Here is an 18,819-nt window from a genome sequence, read left to right as displayed (position 1 = left end):
GATCTGTGACTTTATCTTGTTTTTGCGTGAAGCTTCATCATCCCCAGATGTATGAAGCACTGATGGCTCCTGTGCACAAGCCTATCTAGCGTTACTTGTCTCTCTTTAAAGGCCACCCTCCTGGTTATGTTCACAAGCCACTTCAGATGTCTATTTATTAGGGAATGGGCAGATTAGGAAATGTTCTGTGTAACTGGAGTATTTTTAGAATGTGCTTCTCCCCACCCACAGCAAAGCTTAGGTTGCATTAAAATAACTCTGATGATGCAAAGATCTTACTTCAGGCTTCATTTGAGGGAATTGCCAGTGTTTTGGCTATAAAGCACACTGGTGGGGGAGAGGGACAAGATACATATAACCTTTTCACAGGAAATTTAGATTTCCAGTGCGCTGTTTGGCAAATTTGCTGGCTAGAGGCTGTAGGAGAAATTTTGTAACCATTTAGCATCAGAAACCTTTTTGTGCAAAAATAATACAAAGAATTTTTGTATTTCTCCCCCCCACGCCACCTCCAAAAGCCTTTTTGGCTATTCATGTCACTAGGATATCTAGGCCATTTAGTCTTTTCATGAGAACTACTGGTCCCATCTTAAAAGACCCAAGGTGAACAGGGACATACATGATTCTTGTAACAAATGGAAGATCTCACTTTATAGTAAACATGCAGTCTTAACTTTAGGGAAAGTTATCCGATGTCTTAATATGAGTAGAATGCAAAATATCGCTGGATACCTTTATTGTTGATTCAACCCATTAGAACATAAAAAACTAACTGTTTTTGCTGGTCAACTTCTCATTAGAGAATAAGTGTAATTAACTTAGCTGGAGGTTGTAAGATTGGGTTAACTTGCCATATATCATTGCACAAGCTGAAAATGTGTATTTCCACATCATATGAATGTAGAAAGTGTTAGTTGCTTTTGTCCCAGAAAAGCTCAGGGTATTAGGCTTGTGAATAATGAGTGCCGCACATTCTTTTCCTGTGAGGTATTGTACAAAGAATTCAAATGAAACCAAAATCATTCTGGGAGGACAGCATGGCTTATTCTATAAGCAGTTTGATTGCCTAAATGGCTTCTGAAGTAGCCATTTGATCCAACCCAGAAAACCATAGGCTAGATTTCATTTTTGTGGTGACGTAAGTGTTGTCTTGAATCATAACTGCAAGAACTCTTGGGTTTAATGCCTTTTTTTGGTTGTTTCCACATGCAGAAATTTGGAGTATTCATTAGGTGTGTCGTTTATATCTTACTTGTAGTGTATTACTGTTCCTTCAAGTTGTTTCTCGTCCTCACAAGTTTTCAAAAATAAAGGGGAAGAGAGGTTGAATGATTCTCGTAAACCAAGATCATCCAGTAATATTGTTGCTAAAATACCACTTGAGAGTAATTGAGAGTGCTGATTTTTTGTGTTAACCTGTGGAAAAGGTTTCTGATAAGTACTTCAGTTTCAGAAGATCATGATTATGAGGGCCATAATGGGAGGGTTTCAGAAGATGGTGCTTACAATTGTAGTAGTGGGAGGGAAAATGCATTTTCTCAGACTTGAGAGGAACAGGCTCAGTTACACCAGATTTGAAGAGCCCAGCTTTCATCCTGGCATGTAAAACTCAAACTAAAAATGACGGGGTTTTGCATTTATAGAAAAACAAGTATTGATACCTGACAAGCTTGGGATACTGCAGCTGCTGAACCAAAGGGTTTTGACATGGAAAGAGCTTGATGAGGGACTTATCTGGGAGGCTTGCTTGCCGTGTTCTGGAAATATTTTCATTGCTTGTAAGTTGCTTCTCCCACAGATCTGCTTCTAGAGTGTTTTGTGTGGCTTCATGTGTACACTTTTGTGGCTCTCGCTTGTGCTGATTTCAGTGTCTTTCAATATTGCAGTAATTATTGCTCCCCACTAAGGCTTTATAAGATTTAGAAATAACTGTTGGTAGGTGGATTCTTTTTCTTTTCTTTCCTATCTCCCCCCCCCACCCCCCTTCTCCCAAAGGATGAACAGATGCTGCAATTTGAATTTGGGTCTTGCAAATCCTGTAATCAGAACATCTTTTGATCATGTTCTTTCTGCAGCTTAAATCATGATTTTGCTTAAAGTTCTTGGGGCGTGGTGGAAATAAAATGATTGTTTAGCAAAAGTAAACCCAAAGAAAACCTGGTTCTTAATAAATACGGACTTTTCAGCTTGAGTCCCAGCATGTGAGATGGTTAGATGGTTTGGATATAATCACATGAGGGGAAGGACTTTGTGGTCTGGCAACATCTTTTCCAACAAGGCTCTGCTGAGCATTCTCGGAGGTGCATCTCTGGCTGCAATGCCATTCTTTCCCCAGAAACCTCGTGTTTCCAACTCAGTTGGCTGAACACAAAAAATCATAAACTGTGATGGAAGTTATAAGACATTACAAGACAGTGGGAAGATGAATGAGTTTTTTATACTATATGCAAGCTCAGCATATCTGTCAGAATAATATATTGCTTATTTCTCAGGAGGAGTAACTTTATGCTCTGTAGGAAGGCAAACTTTTAGTTATAGTAAGTTTCCAGCTGAGCCCAGGTGATGAAGCAAATTTGGAGTTAGAATCAGTATCTCCTTTGGAGAGTGGTAGCTGATGGGAGTCTTGCCTTGCAGCATACCACTTTGGTCTTCTAAGGCCATCTATCTTTCCTTGCATCTTCAGTAAGGTGAAAGTGCAATGCTTTGCTCTGTGGCTGGGAAACATTTCATTACATCAGAGGCCTGAGGGATGAGGTCAAACCACAGGACAGAGTAGAAAGCCATTGGGTTTTTAGAATTGTAAGTTAAATACCATTAGTGATAATTACTTTTTTTGAAGTTGGTCCTTGATTTCAAACAAGCAGAGATGTTGCTAACTCTGTCTCTGTGTGAGTGCTGGATGGATATTAGCACCAAATGTCGTATTTATCAGGTTCTTCAGCTTTTCCAGAGAAGGTTTTTTTTTGTGTGAACTTTTGGTTCCGTTTCACACAAGAGAATAAAACTGCACATTTCTAGGCAGTCCCAGGTTTGAACATGGGCATCTGAGATGCAGTAGAATGGGATGTTGTTGTTTTGTTTTGTTATAGTGGGGAATTAAGGTACCTTGAGGGTGAAGAATTGTCTTGATAGTATTCCAGGCAGGATTTTTCAAACGCTTGTTTTTCTGGTTCACCAAGGCTCAACATGCCCTTCTGAGAAGTGCTATTCAAGCATCGTTCCCTCTTTTTAATGCAATCTAATGTAACATCACTACATTCTATAATTTACTTATTTAATGTATCAGAAGGTATTAATTCCACTTGCACTGACACAGCCACTTCAGTCAGTGAAGGAGAGCTACTTTGTTACAGATGTCATCAGTGTGTGCCTCCTAAACGAGGAAAGTAGGGAATAATAAAGGTAAGAAGGGAGACATGGAAGAAAGCTATACTAAAATGAAAAGAGAGATAAAGACAGGGGTGGATAAGATAAAAATGTTGCCATTAAAAATATTTTTCTGAGCCTTTGTGCCTAACAGTTTGCAAACCGTGGAACCACCCTGGTACTTCCTTATCTCTTGTCATCAAGTGGAGCTGGCCGAAGTTTCCTTTTCTGTGGGAAGGTTTTCTTGACAGGGTTGTTTTTTTGTGATGCAGGAGAATGGCGTGCAGAAGACATTTGGACTTTATTATAGGACACTTGTAAAACAATTTTTCAGGTAAAATCCACACTTGCAAAGTGAAGATTTTATGTTTTATTTAGGATTTAGCCTCAAAGTTCCTTTTCTAGGTTACTTGGAATCAAATTAGATGTGTTTTCCACTTAAATTTAAAAATATGACAATATTAATATGAGAAGTTTTGTTTTAATTAAAAAAAAAAGGATTCTTTTCAAAGTATATTTAATTGTGAAGATCATTTGTTTATGCCGAACATCCTGACTGTATATTTTCTCCTCTATTCACCTCCTTCTGCTTAGTGTAGCCATTATATTGGTTCATGCTTTCTGTTTTCTTCCATTTTGTATTTTTTAAATTATTAGAATTTTTTAGTATTAATCTTCTGCTCTGTGAATTTGACTAGTATAGGCTAAATTAGTAATATTAACAGTAGCTTGTCTGGTATGGAAAAAAAGAAGTATAAGAGAGCATCTCCTTTCTATCCTTCATGAAAAATGAGGAAGTGCAAATACACAGATATATGGACTAATTTACATAAAAGCTACAGTTGCTTGCTTTGCTGTGAAACACCAGAAGACAAAGGCTCAAACCTGGATGGAATTGTTGGTAGTGCAGCAACTAACAGAGTCCAAAAATGCTGATAAGGAATAGCCTCATAAATTTTGGTCAAGAGCTGACTAGTGGGCTGATAACCATTTGACATATTCTGTTTGATAGTCTGATGTTCTCTTTTTGTAGCAATGAGAAAGTAATACTAAATGATGTAAACCTTCTGAAGGTTTTGAAGAGTACCAGAACACATGAAAGATGGAGACAGACTTTTTAGCAGGGTCTGTTGCGATAGGGCAAGAGGTGGCGATTTTACGCAAAAAGAGGGGATATTCAGGATGGATGTAAGGGGGACTATGTTTTTCTTACTTAATGGATTTTAGTGAAATTTCGTTAGTGCAATAAAAAATACAAATGGAAATTAGCATGTGACTTTCTGTGGTAAAATTCAGAAGTTTCAGTTGATGTTACTTCATACTGCTAAGCAGATGTTGCTTCAAATTTAGGAACACAATGGGCATGCAAACTGTGGGATGAAAATCCTGATTAAAAAAAAAAGAAAAATAGAAAAAAACCAAACAAAGTTATGACTTGTTTTGGTCTTTGTAAAGTTACGGAGCATTTCAGAAACCTGACCATTATGGTTAAAATATTAAGAAAAGTCTTGCCTTTTATATAAAAAGTTTTAAAAATGTCACATCTTAGAGTACTTTGCAAAGAGCGCTTTGATATGGTTTCAGTTCTACAGTTGAAAATAACAGAGCATGGGTAGAGGGAGTTTTAGCGGCTTTCCCAAGGTCAGCCAGTAAGTCGGAGTATGGTAGGGGTTGACTGTCCAGTGCACTCACAAACTATACCACAAAACAACAAAAAAATAAAAAAAACCCCAAAAAGTCTGACTTTAGTTCAGGAGTGATGCAAGACCTGATAGGAATGTATGTGGAACTATAAATCACTTCTAATACCCTTTCTACTGTCTTATGGGAAAGAGGAATGTGGCTTGTATGGAAATACCTCTGTTAGACAATTAAGAAAAGAGGATTGTGTGCTAGAAAGGAAGTATGGTTATTAATAGTTAGAGATGACATTGTTCTGTAGTCTTTCAGTGCCTGATAGTGGGAGTATGTAATCTCAACAGTGGTTTGCTGATGTTTTGTGGCCTTCTGCTTGAAAACATATGGTACATTTCAATCTTAGCTCTCAATTTCCTTTAATTGTTTTCTATTGCTGCCCTAACCACTTTGAAATGTAGGGTGTGGGGAAAGAGGAGGTTGATGTAAACTCTTTGTGACATTTTTAGTAGCTGCTCAAGACTTCAATCAGGCAGAATGAAACACAGACACTGGATTGAACTTGACAGGTTTTGGGTGGGAGATGATGAAATGAAATGTATCGAGGAGATACAAGTGGGAAGAAATTGTATCAGTACAGACCCCAAGAAATGAAGGTTCAACTACTTGCCCTGGTCTCTTGTCAGGGGATAGTCAGTGCTGTGCCTGTTGGTTGATCTCCATAAATCAAAAGCAGTATTTTGGGGAGGCTTTAAATGAGAGAATTTCTTCCAAACTGATGCTTCCAGCATGTTACTGGGATGAGACATCAAAATGCTAATTAATTAATTTAAAAATGCTTGTAAACTAACTGTAAAGCAATAGGATGGGCAGCGAGAACTTTCTGAAGTGGAAATTTTTCATCTCTCCTCCTGCTATGAACCAAAGCTCTGAAAAAGTATGACCTTTTTTGCCTTAACTTGCCAGCACTTAACAAAATACGTAAATATGGTTGCCAAACAAGCTGCAAAAAAATTCCGTTTCTCAACTCAATCAGCTGTTGTCTGTATGCTATTTTTATTTCCTTAAATAACTGATGACTCTTTCTGTGTTTGTAAAGAAACATTCCTTCCTAACTGGAAAAGAAATGCCAACCATGTAGAACAGGTACACACCTTAAATCATACTTGTGACATTTATAACCTGATTGCTCCTGCCTTTGCCAAGGAAGTGCAGTTTTGAGATTTCTTGCGGCAGTTGGTCTTTATCTGTATTAAATCTTCCTGATCTGGACTGGTTTGTCAGATACTCATTGATATGTAGTGCTTAAATTTTGTGGCAATTTCCAAAGAAAGTAGATGTTAATTGCAGCAGTGATAACCTTTTCTATGCTTTGAGTGCTGGAGCTGTACAGCTATGCTACTGGCTCTTCTGTTTGGTATAAAATCCTTATACAACATCTTTTAACACCTGTCTGAATGCCTCCATGCCCGCATGCCTGTGTTGAATCACCCTCCTCCAGTGATGTGTGTAAAAAAGCAATTAAATACAATGCCAATACCAAACGCTTCCAAATGCAGGGTGCTGAGCTGCTGCTTTCTGTGGGGCATGAGCACAGGGAGCGACAGGAGTTAGCCTGGCACTAATGCAGGAGCTCAGATGGGCTTCAAGGGAGACCATCTCTGAACCTGCCCATTGATCTAGGTGTGCTGGCAGAGCTTCACTTCAGCACAGGATAAGCCTGTGTAGGGCAGCAAAGATTAAATACAGTAGTAGGATCATAGCAAGGATTAAATACAGTAGTAGGAGGCTACTGTTCTTGAGATGCAAAAGATTTCTGGCTGTTGAAGGAAGCAGAGTTAGAAGAAACCAATTCTCTTTTAGGAAGACTGAAATATTAAATCATAGTCTAAAAATCAGGGACTACGTGACTTGAGGATCTGAGGTAACTTGCTCTGTTTCAAGCCCTGTATGTGGAGGGACGAATTTCATCTATATCAAATTGTTGACCTGTGTGAGCAAAACAGAAAAACTGGGGGTGGGGGGGAGAAGGGGAAGGTGCGAAAACTTTGTGTTTCAAGAACAAGAGGTCTTTACTTCTTTCATTACTCATTGGGCTTCAGGGGAGTTTCACCTTTAAGTGGATTACTGTCATTCCAGTTCAGTGTAGTGGGGTGACTTGGCACTAGAGTATTTGACATGGTTTGCTTGTAAAGTCTGTTTTGTATAAACTATTTGAGGTGAAAAGCAGATCACTTGATTTTAATTTTTTTTTTTTTCTTGACTTTGACTGGAATGCAACTAACTGGTGGGAAAGTTAAGGCTTGTCTAAGCACAGACATAGCCTGGGATGGTTATTCTATACTGGCTTTCCAAGCCTGTATGTTCTTTGCAGTAAGAATGCCTGCGAGGAGTGAGCTAAAGTTGCTTTGTCCGGCCCAAAATGGGATGAAGCTGTGAAGTACAGAGAGCTCTCCTGACCTACAAGGCTTGTCTGCCCAGGGTGCCCATGTGCTGTACTTGTTCTCTTGTCCTTTCTGGCTGGCCTTATTTGGTAGCAGCAACATCCCAGAAACACACCTGTGGTTTACAACCTGATATTCATTCTCTTAACAGTAAAAGCCTTATTTGGTACATGTTGTTGCTGTAATACGCTGCTGTAATGTCATAGCAAAGGTTATGCTGTAGCTGGGTAAAAGACACAGGTCTGAGAGGAATTTCAAGTCATTGAGGACAGTTGGTCCCTTGCTCTATTGAAACCTTGAAAGCTGTCAACTTGGAAGTCTTGCTTCAAAAATACCCCATTAATTTCTGTTGTGTGTTTCCCTTAATCCCATCACTCCTGTTGGAAGGAAACTGTTGAGCTCAGTGCTGCAAGAGGTTGCAGGCAATGAGATGAGCTGAGCAGAGGGGTCTTCTGCTGGCCACTACATATGGTGGTGGGCAGTGCCAGGAGCTGAGGAACAAACTCTGGGGAAGATCCTTCAGTACACACACTTGCCTTACAGAGGTCCATAAGTGGCTGTTGTCATTGCAGGCAGAATTTGGGCTTGGGGGATGGATGGCCCTTTTTGGTCAAAATGAGAATAGTTCTTATCTAATGCTGCTTCAGAATGTGGTTTCCATAATGGCTGAACTCTGACACTCATGAATTGCAGTGGTGAAGGGGAATATTCCTCCTTCTGGCTGATTTACAGTTATCAATACTAGAAGCACTAAGATAATGAGAAAGTTTATGCATAAAGTTTCATTCCTGCATTCTGGCAGGAGGAGCACCTGCTTGTTGAGAAGATATCTGGAAGTGAATCGTTAAAACAGTTGGTGTCTGTAATCATGTGTAGAGCTGGGCCAGGAAATCCCTGTGTCAAAGATCACAGTAATTTATTATTTCACCTAATGTGGAAAAACAACGAAGGGCACACAGAGGGGAGTGGCAATGCAATTAGCACTGTTTCTGATCTTTGGCCAACATGGTGCTCTGTGCACTCTGTTATAGGTGGGATAACTTACTGAAGCCCTGAGGTCAGTCTTAAGTCAAATTATCCCTACAGGGTGATTACTTTAATTATTATTTTTAGTTTTGGGCCCAAAAAGAGAAAGAGGATAAAAGTGGTTTAGCCTTTCCACCTACTCCTCCTTCTCCTTTCAGTTCAAGGTCCAATCCATTAGCAGCCTTTGGAGAAACGAGGAGAGCTGTAGGAGCAGGGATCACAGTCTACAGATGGCATGAGTGGATGATGGGCACTGAGCTTCCCAGTGTGCAAGGCCAAGGTGGTAACTGTGAGTTCCTGGCTTCCAGGCCTGTGGTCACACCACAAGGCTGGCTCAGCCCCATACTTTGCTCTTGCCCTCACCCCTTCTGCCCACACCCACAGCCAGTGCTAATAACCGAAACATACCTCCGAGGAAGAGCAACTTACCCAACTTGTTCAACGAGCTCCTGCTGTAGGTTTCTTCCCTTACCCCACCCCCAAATATAAACAACGTGAAGCTGCATAGTGATGCTGCTGCAAAAGGCAGCGCTGAAGCCTGCAATTAACCAATTTGAGCCAGCCTTAGTGGTCAGTATAGTGATGCATCTATCCTACTTCTTAAAAAAATACCTCTTCTTATAATGGAAATAGGCCCTTATTTAAGGGTGCCAATAAAGAAGATTTGTCATGAATGCAAAACTGAAGGAAACAGTGTAAACTCTCAAGAGGACTCCAAATGTCTCCATAAATGTAGTACTAAGAAAAATGTCTCTTAAATGTGATCTATTCAGATAATTTTCAGAATTCTATAGCTGAAAAAATGCATTGGTTTCTCTTCCTAAAATGTCAGAAATTCATTGTTGTATGTTGGGTTTTCTTGGTAGTTTTGGTTGGTTGGTTTTGGTTTTGTGTTTTGTTTTGTTGGGGCTTTTTGTTTGGTTTGGTTTGGTTTGGTTGGTTTTTTTTGTTTTCTTTTTTTTTTTCATCTGGGAGCCTGGAAAATGAAAACAACTTCTGGCACAAAGTCATAGTCTGGGTGATGCTGTAATACTTCCATGTGAATATGCTTCATGGCCCTGTGAGCATAGGGTTATTATGAAATTCAGTTCCCATTCTTCTCCTTGATACTTTGAAAATGAAAAAAAACCCAAACAAACCAAAACCAAACCCCTAGAAATCTCACCCCCACCAAAGAAAACCAAACCCAAATCAAAAAAAGAGACAACAAACCCAAACCAACCAAACAACCCCCAAAAAACCCCTAGCCAGACCCAAAACAAAACAGAGCTTTGTATTGCAGTAGAAGTAAGGTCTTTAACTGAAACAGTGGGTGTTTGCATAGAAGTAGGAGACAACCTGGGGGACTGTCTTCATCTGTTGGCCGATGCAGCCAGGAAAAACAGAAAAACACCATGTTAATTAAATTGTTTTTCTCCCAGGTGCCAAGTGAATTGAAAGATGTGCCATAACTTGTATGCCTACGAGATCTCCCTGTGTTTCAGTGCCTGTGTCAGGCTTCAGAGAAATAGTTAACCAGGGAGAAGACAGGCTTACCACACAGCATGACTGCACCTTAAAGAAACAAATGTATTTACACGCTTGTTTAAATTAATATTCCTGCCCCACCTAGATAATAATGATAATGAGGGATTTATTTTTTAATTAAATTGCATCTCAAATGTAGAAGCTGAATTTACTGTGATGTTGCGTTCCACATAAGTAGTCAAAATAAGATGGTATTTACACATGCTTACATGGAGACCTCTCTTAATTGCCTTTCACTTTATGCTCTTTCACTTTAGAGATTTCTGAGATTCTTTTTGTATTTTACACACTGTATGTCTCTTCTTAGGTTAGTGGGTGCTTGTTTTTTTTCCTACTTAATGTGAACTCTTTCTCCATCCTTTTTGTATCTCTACTTTTGTATTTTCCCTCACTTCCCTGTTGCTCATGTGGGTTTTTTTCCTGGTGTAGAAGTTCCTGCTCTATTTTCTGTTTTTTATGGGTGTTGAGGTGTATTTCCCACCACTGCCACCACCTCACCAGCAATGTATATTCGTCTTCCTTGTCATAGTGCTGTTCACCTTTGTCTCAAGTTCTTGCCATGGTGGCATATATTAGGAGTTGATTCCAGGTGCAAACATGGCACCAATGCCAGTTGCAATCCCTCAAATTTTATTTCAGTTTTTTAAATTGCTTTTAAAGGAAGATGTCTGTGCTCTCATGTTTTCCCGTACAGTGACTGGCTTCTTTCTTCTTTGCAGTCTGGAGGATAGCAATGGGAATGAGGAGCCCTGTTTTGACAGCCCTGCTGGAGGTGCAGAGCTCTGGTGCAGCCCCCCTGCCCCTTGTCTGGGAGCAGGAGCAGCGCTGAGGTCTGGCAGGGAAGGACATGGAAGACTCAGCTCTTTGCTCTCCTCATGTCCATAAGGCTGTGTTCATGAAGAGTGAGAAAGGCACTCTTTCTGCTTTGCTACGTTATTGGAGAGAGGGAGGGAATGGACCACAGTCTCACTTTCAAAATGGGCATGTTATCTTGGCTCGTTTTCAACCCTGGTTAGAGAGAGATGCTTTAGCAGCAGGCAGAGAGAATGGTTTGTGGCTAGTGATGCACCATGGGGGCCAGAAAGGCAGGTGCATGCCTGAAAGCATGCGATATCATTTGTCATTCCCTCAAACAGTGATATTTAAATGCCTGCTCGTGGATGACCTGCTTCCCACTGCTGGCTCTGTCTCTCTTGTATTAAGACTTCGCAGAAGTTTTTGGGTGTGGTTTACTTTGAAGTTTGAGACAAAAATGAAATGCTGAAAGGTAATAGCGATACCTACTCAGCATTCTGTGCTGTGCATTTAATGTAAGTCTACTGCTTGTGGGAAACTCAAGTTGTGCTGGGAGCATCTGAAATGCTCTGCCGTTTCATCATGCACACCATCTGGGGAAAAAGAAACAGGCCCCCCCCACCCCCCAGCCTCCCTACCCTGTCTCACCAAAACACTTAGAAGTAGTAATAACATACCAGAAATAAATTGCTGTTGAATTTTGTGGTTAAGACTTAAGGCTTTATTTTTGTTGTGATTTGAACTCTGTAATTCTGTGATGCTAATTCCAACTTCAGGTGCTTATGGAAATGCACTACTGGAGCTCTGTATTAAAAGCATGGAGTTAATTTTTGTCCATATAGTGCCTGTCAGTTCAGGAGATTTCTTTTTTTTTTAATGGTCAGAAATCTTATGTTTTCTACATAAATGTATTTGATCTGCCTGATCATGGAGCCTTGCCTTTGGACTGGGCATCTCTTCTCTCCCTTTCTGGTTTTGCTTCCCTTGTGCTGGTAGATGGCAGCAGTATTGCCTCTCGTGCCCCATTTTATAATGGAATCAAGTTCTCCAATTCTCATTTTATAGGTCCCTTGTCTTCTCTCATCATCATACTCCTCTCTCTGCAACTACTAATTTGAATCTTGCTTAAACTTAAATGGCTTGCCCTCATTTACAGACATTGGGAACACCTCAGTGGTAGAGGGCAGTTGTGGACATAGGCATGAGTCCCTTTTTTTTTCCCTCAAGCATGCCGCTTCAGTGACTTGCAGTCACCAGGAGGTAGATCTGTTGTGCTGTGCTTCTCCAGGCTTATGAGTTCTGAATGCTTAAGAATAGTTTTTGTGGAGTATGATGAGATTCAGATTGCAATATATGCTTTGAAGCTGAAGTTGTAACTTCAATTAGTCTTATTTAAAGTACAGTTATATTGGTAAAAGGAATAGCATGATGGCTTCTATATTTGAATGCATTAATCACTGAACAATGTTCCTGTTCACATCTCTAATGTTAAATCTAATTGCAAGGTTGATAGCTTGTCTTTTTCCCCCTGCTTATTTCTGTGGTGCTATTTAAAATTAATTTTAAGGTTCATTATTCTGGTAGAGTTTAAAACTGATATTAGCTATTTTGAGACCTGTAGCTTCAGTGATTTACACTGATTAGGGATGGTCAAGAATAACTTGGCAAGGACAGTATTTACAAGTGCTGATTTGTTGAAAAGATACCTTTTTGTGTCAATTTGCTAACCTGAATAATAACCTTTTGGATGACATCTCATGATGCTTTGGGTGTCAGTTCCAGGCCCTGACCGGACGAGAACTGGTGTTGGGGCAGTCACACGTGAGATGATACGTGTGATCAAACAGCTGGCTTGGGAGCTGGGGGAGGCACATTTTGAACCATGTTTTATCCTGCACACAAGGGCTGTGACTAGCTGTGTTCTGCCTCCTGTGTTGTCTTTCCCTGGCCTCTGGGAAGTTTCTGGCCTCTGGCCAGTTTCTGAAGGTCTTGGCTCATGTCGGCAATAGATGTTCTCAGGAGCTGTAAGTGTTATTTATCAGGAGGTTGATGTTTGATAGGTTTAATTGCTGCGACACCTTCAAAATTAATTCTATCGTGCGCCAACAGTTCAGTGGTTGTGCAGCCAAGCAGCCACTGATGAGCAACTCCTTTGTTTTCCTACCGCTTGGGGTATAGGCAGCATCCATTTCGCTAAACCTCTGACTCTTCTTCCTTGTTTACCTGCACAATGTGTGCATTTTCTGCAGTTCAGTTGATGTAACCGATTGCTTTGGGAGTTGACTCTGAGTTTGGGTGGTTGGTCAGAACAATCAGGGCATGTTGCCTTGATCGGCATCAGTGTTCATTCCTTTGCAACTACTTGTTCCTTCTGCTCTGCAGAAGCTGCTTGGATTCCCCAGACCCCTGTACTCTGACCTGAGAGGTGCCTGTCTGTTGCTGTTTACCAAGCAGCTCCCCTTCTTGCAATAGGACTGTAGTCTGTGGCCACTTCCATACAGAAGCAGCGATGTCTTTTCAAGTCTTTGAGGTTTTGGTACTAATCATAGGATGTCTTGGATTGGAAGGGACCTTAAATATCACCTGGTTCCCACCCCCTGTCAGAGGCAGGGACACCTTCCACTAGACCAGGTTTCTCAAAGCCCCATTCAACCTGGCCTTGAACACTTCCAGGGATGAGGCAACCACAGCTTCTCTGGGCAACCTGTGCCAGTCTCTCAGCAGCACTCAAATATTAGTTGAATAAAACTGACACATATAGTCAGATTTCCCTATGCTGCATGGAAACGAAAAGTAAATGTCCCTCCTGAGGTTACACCTCCCATCGTCAATCTCCTTGGCCACTTGCGCAGGCAGCCCCCCGGGCACTTGCAAAGGCTAATGCACAGGCAGAGGGGAGGTTGCCTGTCCTCCATCCTTCCAAGCCACTTTGCCTCATTTGCCACCACATCATGTCCCCCCTCGTTGTCATGTCATCCCCCTGAAGCAGAACAGCTCCCACCGTGGCACATCACACATCAGGCTTTCAGGCAAAACCTTCCCAGTGTGAGACACTTGGGATCTTTTGGATGTGTTAACACAGAGCCTGCAGCCTGCACAGGGAATACCTTGTCCACATGTTGTCCTTGAATGAAGCCGTGTTTACAGACTGATAAGAAATCCTAGAATCCTAGGGACCTTCAAAACAGAAGGTGTGGGTATTCTTGGGTTTCTTTTACTTTTTAAAGCCTGTATTAGAAGCAGTGGTTGTTTTTTTTTTATGGTTTTTGTTTTTAAAGAAGTTTTAAATGATGGTATAGTTGTTACAGCCAGTGATTATGTGTCAAAAAGAAAAAAAAGTTTAAGGTGTATTAAACTGCTGAAGTGGAGCTTTTCCATACTGTGGAACTCTGTTACCAGTAGCTCGGTTTAGGAGCCCTTCAAATGACAGGGCTGTGGGTAGCTTCTGAATTAAGTAACTTTGTGTACCTTTTCCTGTGGCTTACAGTTGAAGGGAGCAAGTGCGCAAGAGGGCACATTCTTTTGTTGTTGATAGCATTCCGCCTTAACGAGAAGGAATTTCTTGCCTAATGCCTATTGTTTATGGGGTGGAAACAGATCACAAGTTGTATAATCTCTCTCTATCGTTTGATTTATCTATTTTTAACCTTGCTCTTGCAGGTGGGTTGATATGCAGCAGGTGCAGTGAGTGGTGCTGTAACACCCTAACACCCTGCACCTATACTCTATAACATTGGTGTGAGCCGGGGGGGCGGGGGGGGGGAGTGGGGGAGGATAGAAAGGGAAGGAACACAAAGGAGAGGAAAAACCCTCGATGTAAGGAAGCAGCAGCACTGAATACAGTTTGGTTTCTGTCTCTTCAGAGCTTTGCTCAGCAACCAAACCCAGACTCCAGGTGCAGTATTCCCTCAGCGGTCTGTGAGCATAGAAACAGTGCGTCCCTCCTCTTCTTCCTCCCCTGCCAAGAGTTTCTGGGTGGTGAATGTCAGTAGCTGGAGTTATTTTTAAAGGCAAGAGGTGAGGCTTGTCGTGCAAAGCGAGGAAGAGGGCGTTTGTTTGCTGAGCAGAGCTGACATCAAAGTGGAGATTGCTGCCTACTGGCTCACTGCTGCCTTATGCCAGGTAATCTTTAACGTACCCCTCAGTCACCGCGATCGCAAGCCAGCCTGCCGGTGTGCATGAGGAACAACCTGTGTTTATGATCCTGAAGATTGCTTTTGCGGTATTATTTACGTGAGCTGGACTTTGACATTCAGAGGCTCTCACTAATCATCTTGCAAAACCTGCTTAGTGCTTTTAACTAAGCAACTGCTTTCTACTTCTCTTTGCAGGATAATATAAATGTTTTTCTGAAAGCGTGTGAAAATATTGGACTGAAAGAAGCTCAGCTTTTTCATCCAGGAGATCTTCAGGATTTGTCCAATCGAGTTACAGTCAAGTGAGTTTTGTGGTTTTGTTTTCTCCCTCCCCTTCTCCCTCCAAGCTGTTTCACGGTCTTTTTTATTGATTTATTTATTTATTTTTAATGTTTGCCTATGGAAAATTCTTTTAATCTGGTACAAACAGTTCTGAATACTGTGGAGAGGGTTTAAGCCTTGTTGAGACTGGTAGATACGATTTGCACAAATTTAATTTTAAAACATGAGTATTATTATGTCTTACAAGCGAAATAATTGTTAATGAATATTTATAGGATTTAATGTATGAGAGAGAAACTGTTCAGGTTATTTTAAACTTGGAGCAAAATTAACTGTTAAATGATATTACAAGCATTGCTTCCCTTTATGCTTTGAGATTACTGATATAAAATCTGAAAGGCTGAGGTGGTACTTCTGATACTTATCCGAATGATTCCGAAGCTTGGGTACAGTGTTCCTCAAGGACCGTGGGTCTCACCACTCCAAATACTAATCAGGTGTTTGTTACTGAATGTCACATCTCCTGTCAATGGGGGTGTGTGTGCATGAGTAGAAATCAAGTACTGAATTGCACAAAGGGAAATTGTCATGTTTACAGAGAAAAGAGTTTTCCTGTGAAATACCAGTGATTTGGTTCAGAAATATAATTGATGGATTCTCAAATCTCAGGACTGCTGTGTCTCCTGTTAGGAGTCTTAGTAGTAGTTTCTGAGAGATTAAAGTGCATTTTTACTGTATAGACACTTAACAGGTGTTTTAAGATAAATGTGTCATGGAAAAATATTGTCCTGGGGCGTCTTGCTTTGTTACAGTATTAGCTGTTTTTATTGTGTTAGTACAAAGGGTGGATTTATTGTCTCCAAAAAAAAAGAGAAGCTTCAGTGATTTTTGCTGAAAACCTGTCAGGTTAAATGTTAAGTATCGATTCCTATCTTAAATTGCGGGTTTTATCAAAGAAGAATAGGCAGTAATCCTTCTGTAAATACAAGGGGGAAAAAAAATACTGTGAAATGATACAATTGCTTTAATTGGAAAGAAATCTCTATGTAGGTGGATCTGGCAGTAGCATGTTGACATACTCTCTGCCTGGTTTCAGAATGAAAGTTCATACCGTTTTGAGGTCTGATACTTGAGATGGCAGTGCATTTTCCAGTCTTTGACTCATACCCGAAACGTATTTAGGGACTTGGCGCCTTTCCAGGATGCTGGTATTCTTGCTGCTGGTTCCTACATTATGCCAAAAGCTGGAGGGTTGGTAGCTTCTAACATGCTTTAATTATCCACAAAACCCTTGCTAAAGTTATTTTGATGGAGGTTTGCTTCAAAGAGTATCACCAGGAAGGGTTAGAGGCAGTCAGGAGCTGGTCTTCAGCAATGTCAATAGTGACAAGCTGAAACCCTGGGGAGGTCGAGTTAGCCAACTGTTGTGCAAGGTATGTTGTCCAACTCCTCCCTACTTTAACAGCAGTTCCCAAGTGAGGTCAGCCATGAAATTCATCCAGTGGGTCTGTAACCAGGTTTTCTTGGTGGTGTGTTTTGTTTAGTTTTGTTTTATCCTTTCAGCTCTGTTGGTTCCCCTCCCAGCTCTGGGAGCAGAGAGTGAGGCTGGAATTTGAAGTTGTCATAAGGCAGTGGGGATTTTACATCATAGGTACTTGGCAACAGGTTAGTTGGTGATTTTCAGAAAAGTAGCTTTAACCACTGAGCTCTTCTTACTGAGAGCAATGCAAGGGGTCTGGGTTAGAGTTGAGAAGCTGCCAGTGGTATAGCCATGTTCTCTTAATGTGTTTCAGTATAAGCTTGATTTTTCCACACTGTCATATGACAGTCCCACAGTGTGTGTAAAATACTTAGAATAATTCAAAACTTCTGTATCTTAGCATGCTGTAAAGTGGTAACCTAAACTACACTAGCACATTTTGATGTGTTTAGGAGTTTGGAGGGGGATGGGAAGTTTTAGTCCAACAAATGAAGGAAATAATTTATACGAAGAGAGCTCTCCCCATTGAAAAGTTTATTATGAGTCATTTGATTACCCGGAGGGCAATCTAGTCTTCAGAGGGTTTCAAAAAGAGTCATATGTGTGTCAGGAGAGAAATGCTGTCTGATCCGGGAGCTTTATCTGATGGGTTTGGTTAATAGAAATAAATAACTTCATACATTTGAGCTGAATTACCAATTTTGTCAAAACTTGTAGAACGCCAGACCTCAGAAGAGGGATACTGTTTCATGTCTTGCTTTCATATTATCCTCTGTTAAACTTGATTTCGGCATTAGAAGTAAATAATTTCTTTTCCCAAAGAGGGGAAACCTTTTTTATATGCTGATTTTTATAAAAGATTACATTCGATTTTTGGCTTTCTAACATTCCTAAGCAAATCCATTTTGCTGCTGTCACCTGAGGCTAATTGCCCACATCTTAAACCATCTGCGATAGGTTGTACAGGATAACATTTCTGTGTGCCTGAAGCGGTGTGTATTTTGACACCTCAGCAGTATTGTTGTGTTCTGCTGTTGCACCACCATTAGAGCATGCTTATCTACCCAAAATAGATTAAATAAACTGTTGCTGAAACAGTCAGCTTTTCAGGCTGAGAACAGCATGCTGGTGGTATATGCATATGTACTGCCAGGTATAAGAAGATGCCTGATTTGCCTTATATGTGGAAAGAAGATAAGAAGAAGGTACCATTAAAAGCGTGGGCCTGCTCCTGTAGCTAAAGGCAGTCATGAGAGTTGTCATTTTACATCAGAGCAAAACCAGTTTCTGATGCTGGCTTGGAGGTTGCATCTCCATCCCTGCCATACTGGGCCTTCTGTAGATTTCTGTAATTGCTCTGATGCCTCTGGTGCTGGGAAGGTCCTGGAGGAGGATCACCTGCCCTCTGAGGATGATGTGGTCTGTGGAGAGGTGTTCCCTCTGTTCTTCCTGCCTCTGCTGCCTGGCAGTTATGTGTGGTACCTCCTTCTCCTTACCTTGTGGGAAATCGTATGCCCTAAGGCTGTTGGCATCTTGTGCTGCGGTCCTGTCCACCCGGGCAGGCTCCCTTCCCAGAAGGAAAAGTTAAGTTCTCCTTGTACCTTTCACTGTATCTTTGCTGATAAGTGCTTGGTCTTTCTATCGCATCAACACCACCACAATGCCATTCTGAGATACTGAACTTCGTATTTGTGTTTTGGGTGATGTTCTTTTGTCACCTGAGTTAAGGTGAAGACTCTCTGTTCCTCGTGGCTTGCCAGAAGCTGTGCTAAGAAAATAATCTTCCTATCTGGTAAGGAGGTTACAACTTTCACTTATATTTTGTTTTCTATTGCAAGTGAGATGATGCATAGGGATAATGAGAAACTCCTCTGTAATTACTACTAGTATCTGGAACGGGAGAGGCAAGAATCCTCTTAAATATCCAGACTCTCAGTTCCAAGTGATCATGTGATTATCCTTTTTGCAGAGAAAAAGCTCCTTAAATTTTCATTGTTTAGAAGGTTGTGTGAAGAGGGCTGGTTAAAATTACTGGTTGGTCTTGAAAGCCTTGCAAACTTTATGCTTTGCCAGATCAGCAATGAGATTAGTAGTCGGGTGATGTGGAAAAAATATACTGGCATGGATG

The 18,819-nt window shown here is 41.0% G+C and overlaps 1 protein-coding gene across 1 annotated transcript in view; it reads left to right on the top strand.

The window, feature by feature from the left end:
• LMO7 (LIM domain 7) overlaps positions 1-18,819 on the top strand; it is a gene marked incomplete at its 3' end in the record, with an annotated part of 127,873 nt that overhangs the window by 39,942 nt on the left and 69,112 nt on the right. Inside the window, exon 4 of the mRNA XM_080614024.1 lies at positions 15,125-15,231. Coding sequence (XP_080470150.1) covers positions 15,125-15,231 — 107 coding nt within the window. The remainder of the gene's footprint in view (positions 1-15,124; positions 15,232-18,819) is intronic.

Source organism: Psittacula echo (genome assembly GCF_963264785.1).
Source record: "Psittacula echo genome assembly, chromosome: 3".
NCBI lineage: Eukaryota > Metazoa > Chordata > Aves > Psittaciformes > Psittacidae > Psittacula > Psittacula echo.
This window is presented reverse-complemented; position numbering and strand designations above follow the sequence as displayed.